We start from the raw sequence: 8,204 nt of genomic DNA on the forward strand, positions 1-8,204 counted from the left end.
TGAATCCACGGACAACTGTTCCTGCAAATAATACTCATTCAACTCATCAGTAACATCAATTCTGAAACAATCAGAATTGTCCACAAGATAAAGAAGTCCCTGAAAAACATTAAAATTTGCACTCTCATCATTCATATGCAAAATAAGCTCTCCCTTACGCACATCAATTATGGCCTTTCTAGTGGCTAAAAATGATCTACCAAAAATAAGAGTTATCTCATGATCCTCTTCCATATCAAGCACAACAAAATCCACTTAAAATATAAATTTATCGACCATAACCAAAAAATCTTCCACAATCCCCCTTGGATATTTTATAGATCTGTCAGCCAATTGAAGGGAGATAGTGGTTGGCTTAACTTCACCAATACCTAGCTTTTCAAAACAAGAATAAGGCATAAGATTGATACTGGCACCTAAATCACATAAAGCCTTATTAAAAATGTTTTTCCAATGGTGCATGGGATTGAAAAGCTATTGGGATCCTTAAGTTTCGGATGGAGTTAATTTTGTATAATAGCAGAACACTCCTCCGACAACTTCACAGTTTCAAAATCCACTAATTTTCTTTTGTTAGACAAAATCTCTTTTAAAAATTTTGCATAACTGGGCATTTGAGCCAAAACATCTGCAAATGGAATATTAATGTGAAGCTTTTTAAAAATCTCTAAAAATTTTTCAAATTGATTATCCAATTGCAATTGCTTCGCTCGTTGAGGGAAGGGATGTTTACTCGAATCAATATTCTCATTAATAGATGGGTTAGAAGACTTACCTTTCTTGCCCGTAGGCGCCGACTCTGCATGCTTTGGTGCTTCCTCTATCCCTTTTTCAACAACTGGCACTTTTGTTTCCTCATCCTCAATTCTCTTCTCTGCAGTCTTCGCTTGCGATCTAGTAACCACCAGAATAGCATTGACATCTCTTGGGTTCTTTTCAGTATTGCTAGGCAACGACCCTGCTGGCCTATTTGACAGTTGTGTTGGTATCTGGCTCATTTGTGTCTCCAACCTCTGCAACATCGCCTCTTCATTCTGCAAGTGAGTCTAGTACCCGCTACATACTTCATCATAATTTCTTCAAATGATGGCTTCTTCTCCACTGGATTTGATGTATTGGCAGCGGGATCAGTAGATTTCCATGAGAAATTCGGATGACTCTTCCAAACAGGATTATAAGTGTTGCTGTAAGGATTAAATGGTTGTCTCCCTTGATTTCCCATGAAGTTCTCCGCATCAATTTCCAAGACCTGCTGCTCCTCTGGCTGCTGAACGTTTACCTGATTAGCTGGAGTTGTCTGCATAATCGCCATCTGATGTGTAAGAGCATCAATTTTAGCATTCAGTGCTGTCAGTGCATCAAATTCTAGAACTCCAGCATTTTTATCCTTCTTCACATCTGGCCATCCTATGTTGCTCTCAGCCATGTTCCCAATAATCTCCCATGCTTCTGCTGGTATTTTCTTGAATAAACTTCCATTGGCAGTAGCATCCAACATAGATCAAACAGACTAATCAGCCCCATTGTATAATGTTTGAGTCTGCTGGCTCTGAGTAAGATTTTGCTGAGGACACATCCTCAACAACTTTTTAAACCTAGTCCATGCCGCATGAAGAGATTCTCCCTCCTTTTGATTGAATGAGATAATGTCCGAGAATAATTTCGCCATCTTTGTAGGAGGGAAATACTTGTTCAAAAAATTTTGAACAAGTTGGGTCCAAGTAGTAATAGAACCCGCAGGCAGATCATTCAGCCCCTCCACAGCTTCGCCTTGTAGATAGAATGGGAATAACGCCAGTCGCACTGCATCAGGTGTTACCCCATTAAACTTAAACTTGTCGCAGATCGATACAAAATGCTCCAGATGAGCGTAGGCGTATTCCACAGATGTGCCCCCAAACCGAGCTTGTATCTGAATCATCTGAATAATGGCAGGCTTTAACACAAAATTGTTTGCCTCGACAGCCGGACGAATGATGCTAGATCTATAGCCTTCAAATGCCGAGCGAATGAGGTAAAGAACAGTTCTGTTTTCTGCCATGTCTTCTTCTGATTCAGAATCTATCTCAAGTTCAAGATTGATAGATCTGTTAGCATTTCGAATCTTTCTGAGCGTGCGTTCAATCACTAAATCAAGTGGTATGAGCTCCCTAGATAGAATGTTATGCATGCACAACAGCTAGTACCTGAAAATCACAAAGAAAAGAGAAGATTTCAGAATTTAAAATAAATAAACTAAAATTGTAACGCCCCGATTTTATCTTAATCGACTTTATTTGAGATAATCGAAGATTCCAGAGTTCAAGAGCCGACTTGATTTTGATCAGGGTCCTTTTTGCAAATTTTGGATTTTTCAGGGACTAAAATGCAAATATAAGTTTTGTTAGATATTTAAGAGGGATTTGACTCATTATTTCATCCCATCTCCTTCCTCCTCACGCCTAGACTCCATTGAAGGCAACCAAGCGTGTTCTTGAGCTTCCAGATTTCAGTCCGAGCTCGATCCGTCCGTTGGAAATTATTTTTGAAGGCATATTAGCGATCACGGCTGAAAGAGCTTCGTTCTATCGTAAATTTTTCTACGATCAGATAAATTATGGTTTCTGGATGTCTTTAGAATCGTTCGAGATTCGAGTATGTTGTTCTTGGCAGAGTTCTGATCGTTTATTATCTGTCGGTTTTGAAATAGAGCGACATTCGGATTTGTTATGATTTTGGAAACTTTTTTCGAAAATGAGGATTTTCAGATTTGTTGAGTTTGAGCTTTCGTTGTTTGTTTGGCCATTGTATTGAGTTGATATTGTTGTTATGATGATGTCTGCATTTTCGGTTTATCAGATTATAGTCGTTATGCCGCCGGTTTGAATTTTTGGGCTATAGTTTGGTTTGAATTGAATCGAACCGTTTTCAGTCGAGTTGGGTTGTTGATATTGATCTCGATCCTTTATTACTTCTTTTACAGATTCGTTTGCAGGCCGTTGAGTTTCGAGATTTCAAGAGTTGTATCGCTTTGAAGATTGTAGCCGGTATAGTATCGACTTGCTTATTATCGTTAGAATGAATCTTGAATTGAGGAATCGTTGTTGTTTCCAGGTTTGGAGCATCTACGTTGTTGAAAGAGGTATAAGATGACTTAGACTGGAATGGAACATGTGAGTCGAATCCGACTTGATTCGAGTGTTCCGAAGAATCACATACTTGCATGTTATTTGCTTTTACTTGAATTTAGTTGATTGAATTATGTTTGCATTGCATTCATCTTGAGCCAGAATCCTTGATTTGAGCAGCGGGCAGGACGGCCCTTTTGATGATAGACGTTTTGGGAATGATATTGTGAGTGGCCTGGGTGTAGCCATTTCACCTAGTGCTAGCATACCCCTTATAGTCGCACCAAAGTCTAGAGGATGGAGATACGTAGCACCACCTCGATCGGGAGAGTCGGTGAGTCGTTTATGTGATCTCGTCCTCGGGATCCCAAAAGCAAAGCAGCAATTCTTTCGAGTATCCGACTTGATAATCCCAGATTTTAAAGACATGCATTGCATTTGGAAGTGTCTTGGGAATTGCATGATTTATATTTGAATATCTAGAAGTTGATGTTTTTCGTTTGAAATGCTTATCTGATAATGCATGTTTGTCTCTTTTACTGGGAATTGTATTCTCACAGGATTATCCGGCTGTTGTCTTGTCTTTGTATGTGTGCTTGGCAACAGGTGGGGCAGGACCGAGTAAGAGATCGCATGGCTAAGTGGATGAGTTGATAGAGTGAGGCCTTGTTATTGTAGAAGTCGAATTTGTAATCGAACTTAGATTGTATTCGAACTCGATTTGTATTTGGATTTTGGAACTTAGAATTGATGCATGTTCTACTCTTTCTTGTAATTGAGTACTTCGTTGTTGGATAAGTGTTAGTTGAATTATGTTGGAGCCTTTCCGGGTGTTGGATTGCACTTTTGGAGCTTTTTTTTTAGCTGAATCAGCAGGCCATGCGCGCCCGCGCCTGGTGTGGCGCGCCCGCGCATCCTGCTCTATTTTTCGGAGGCCCGGACGGGGCGTCAGGCGCGCCCGCGCCTCGGGTGGCGCGCCCGCGCGTCACCTGTTTTAAAGAAAAAAAAAATCCTTTGTTTTTAATCTTAGATCTTGTATGCTTAATTATTGTTTATTCCGAGATTAGATGATTAGAATCGAGGTCTCACATTAAGTGGTATCAGAGCAATAAGATTCTTGGACTGAATTTAGAAGTGAGCGGGGTAGATAGAGTCCGCATGAATTGATTCTCGCATGTGATTGAGTTATTTAAATTGATTTATTTAAATACCATGCGAGCATGCTTTTTTGTTGAGAATTATTTGATTTACATGATTTTGTGATTTGAAATATGAAGCATGAATTATTTGAGATATGAACTGTATTTCACCTGTATCCGGAATTCTGAGAGGTTGCAAGGGCACCGAATTGCAGCGATTGAGATATCTTGTGTCCTAACCTTTGATTATCAGATGGGTCCTCGACGAGTTATTAATAGGAATCCACCGCCAGTTATTCCTACAACTGAGCAAGCTAGTACTGAAACGGTAGAGATGGATGCTTCAGCGACGCCTATGGAAACCTTGCTGAAAAGGTTTCAGCCGTTCAATCCGCCGTTGTTGATGGGTTCAGAAAATCCAGTTGACTGTGAAAGTTGGTTGGATGATATCGATCAGTTGTTCGATTCCATCGATTACACAGATGACCGTCGAATCAGGTTAGTCATTCATCAGCTTCGTGGGGTTGCTAAGACTTGGTGGATCATGACGAAGAAAGCAATGGAGAATAGAGGTACGGAAGTTACTTGGACTCTTTTCAAATCGGAATTTTTTAAGCGGTTTTTCCCTATCTCGTATCGCAAAGATAAGGGAGCAGAGTTTGCCAACCTGAGGCAAGGGAATCTGAACATTGAAGAGTACGTGGCTAAGTTCGATAGTCTGTTGCGTTTTGCACCGCTAATTGCCGGAGATGAAGAAGCTAAGGCAGATCAGTTCATCAATGGTTTGAACCCCGACGTCTTCATGTTGGTAAATACCAACAGGCCTAACAACTTTGCGGATTCCATGAATCACGCAAAGGGAGCAGAAGCAGGTTTGTGGAGACAGAGAGGAAATCAGTTTGTGCCTCAGCAGCAGCAAGGACAGTTTCAGGCACAATCTTCTCAATACCAAAACCAACCATTCCATTACCAGAATCAATCCTTTCAGTTTCAGAACCAACCACCGAGTTCTGAGGGTGGTAGCAGTGGAGGTAACAGGAAGGATTACTATCTCCCGAAGTGGAAGAAGTTTAAGAAGCACGGAACCAGTTCTTCGAGTTGAGTGGTTCGAGGCAGTATGGATCGGGACAGAGTTCGGGACAGTCAGGCATGTCTTGTGCCAACTGCGGAGGTCGTCACTCCAGTGATCAGTGTAGAGGTATTTTTGGAAGCTGTCATATTTGTAACCAGGCGGGGCATTTTGCGAGAACGTGTCCTCAGCGTGTTCCTCAGCAAGCTCAGAGTGGAATTTTCCCGAGACAAACAGCTCAGCCTCAGCAGCAAGCACCTACTGTCCACTCTTTCCAAACTCAGCAACAGAATGTGCAGGAAGGTAATCAGTATGCAAGCCAGCCTCCCAGACAGCAGGCACGAGTTTTTGCTCTGTTTGAGGATCCGCAGACTCAGGCTGCACCCGATAATGACAGATCAGGTAACGTTCGATATTGAGTTTCCTATTCTTATTGGACTGTTAGATACTGGCGAATCTCTTGCCTTCTTATTGAAGAATTTGTATATGTTTAACGTGCCTCTTTTAAATTGTTGAATCGTTCGAATTGATGAATACTCCAGTAGTGTTGTTAACTTCTGTTAACCGGATCTTTTAGAAGAATTAGTTGAGACTAGGAATTTTTATCGTTGATTTCTTATCTTTCTGGAATGAGAATTGTACTGATCTTTCGGAGCTTTTGAGAATCGTATAGCAGATGTTTGTGCCGAGCAGTTGTATGTTTTTCTTCGATGTCTGAATTCTTTTGGATCGAATGGTCTTCTTCGATTGTATGATTTGATGATGGAATTTATGCCGATCAACGATCTTTTCTTATCGAGGTTTTGGAGATGTATTCTTATTAAGTGGAATTGCGCTATAGTCTAGACGTCGAGACAGTTGAAGACGCTCGAGACTCAATGTATGAATCTGGACTTTGAGCTCGTAGCGATCTTATTGATTTGAAGACCTGTTCTTCTATTTGTCTTATGCGGAAATTCACGTGATCTGTTCTAATCTTAAGAGTTGGAGTAATTATTTTAGCAGACGGAACTGATTTGAAAGCAGAGAAGAGGATTAGATTGTATGAGATTTCTTACTTCGAATTTTATCTGAGGAATTGTATGCAGCAACCGATGTTTTGAGCTGTTTTTATTTTATCTACTATCTGATTTGATTGACCGATTGTTGGAATCTGCTACCGTTTTTCGTACAGAATGACTTTCATTCAAGATTAGAGGATTGAGATCTTGTCAGAGGTCGTTAGATGTCATGTTTGGCCGAAGTCGGTCAGTTTAGACAGAGATCCTTGATGCGCTCATTCTTTCGGCAAGGACTTTGATGAGATTTTGTTGCCTGATTTCAACTTTTTCAGTTCGATATCCTCAGAACGACGGACAGCCAGATTAGATGAGTCGAACTTTGGATGTTATGCCTTGAGTTGAAACCAGAGATGATTCGATTGTGACTGAGCTTAGGAGGATTTTCTGAAGAGAAGGAGTTGACTTTGGATTGACGGACTTGAAGGAGTAACTTGAAAGACACAGTTCGTGTTGAAACCGTGTTTGATTTCGAGGACGAAGAGGGGGAGAATTGTAACGCCCCAATTTTATCTTAATCAACTTTATTTGAGATAATCGGAGATTCCAGAGTTCAAGAGCCGACTTGATTTTGATCAGGGTCCTTTTTGCAAATTTTGGATTTTTCAGGGACTAAAATGCTAATATAAGTTTTGTTAGATATTTAAGAGGGATTTGACTCATTATTTCATCCCATCTCCTTCCTCCTCACGCCTAGACTCCATTGAAGGCAACCAAGCGTGTTCTTGAGCTTCCAGATTTCAGTCCGAGCTCGATCCGTCCGTTGGAAATTATTTCTGAAGGCATATTAGCGGTCACGGCTGAGAGAGCTTCGTTCTATTGTAAGTTTTTCTACGATCAGATACATTCTGGTTTTTGGATGTCTTTATAATCGTTCGAGATTCGAGTATGTTGTTCTTGGCAGAGTTCTGATCGTTTATTATCTGTCGGTTTTGAAATAGAGCGACATTCGGATTTGTTATGATTTTTGGAAACTTTTTTCGAAAATGAGGATTTTTAGATTTGTTGAGTTTGAGCTTTCGTTGTTTGTTTGGGCATTGTATTGAGTTGATATCGTTGTTATGATGCTGTCTGCGTTTTCGGTTTATCAGATTATAGCCGTTATGCCGCCGGTTTGAATTTTTGGGCTATAGTTTGGTTTGAATTGAATCGAACCGTTTTCAGTAGAGTTGGGTTGTCGATATTGATCTCGAGCCTTTATTACTTCTTTTACAGATTCGTTTGCAGGCCGTTGAGTTTCGAGATTTCAAGGGTTGTATCGCTTTGAAGATTGTAGCCGGTATAGTATCAACTTGCTTATTATCGTTAGAATGAATCTTGAATTGAGGAATCATTGTTGTTTCCAGGTTTGGAGCATATACATTGTTGAAAAAGGTATAAGATGACTTAGACTGGAATGGAACGTGTGACTCAAATCCGACTTGATTCGAGTGTTCCGGAGAATCACATACTTGCATGTTATTTGCTTTTACTTGAATTTAGTTGATTGAATTATGTTTGCATTGCATTTATCTTGAGCCAGAATCCTTGATTTGAGAAGCGGGCAGGACGGCCCTTTTGATGATAGACGTTTTGGGGATTATATTGCGAGTGGCCTGGGTGTAGCCGTTTTAACTAGTGCTAGCATACTCCTTATAGTCGCACCAAAGTCTAGAGGATGGAGATACGTAGCACCACCTTGATCGGGAGAGTCGGTGAGTCGTTTACGTGATCTCGTCCTCGGGATCCTAAAAGCAAAGCAGCAACTCTTTCGAGTATCCGACTTGATAATCCCAGATTTTAAAGACATGCATTGCATTTGGAAGTGTCTTGGAATTGCATGATTTATATT

The 8,204-nt window shown here is 40.5% G+C and overlaps 1 protein-coding gene across 1 annotated transcript; it reads right to left on the bottom strand.

Annotated features, from left to right (window-relative positions):
• Positions 1-255: 255 nt before the first annotated feature.
• On the bottom strand, positions 256-2,041 carry LOC140889355 (uncharacterized). Its single transcript, XM_073297070.1, has 4 exons — positions 1,587-2,041; positions 1,065-1,472; positions 776-966; positions 256-416 (listed from the first exon to the last, which is right to left on the bottom strand). The coding sequence occupies exons 1-4, from the start codon at positions 2,039-2,041 to the stop codon at positions 256-258; spliced, it is 1,215 nt and encodes a 404-aa protein (XP_073153171.1).
• Between the last annotated feature and the right edge of the window lie 6,163 nt (positions 2,042-8,204).

The sequence above is a fragment of the Henckelia pumila genome, chromosome 3 (assembly GCF_033568475.1).
Source record: "Henckelia pumila isolate YLH828 chromosome 3, ASM3356847v2, whole genome shotgun sequence".
Taxonomy (NCBI): Eukaryota; Viridiplantae; Streptophyta; class Magnoliopsida; order Lamiales; family Gesneriaceae; genus Henckelia; species Henckelia pumila.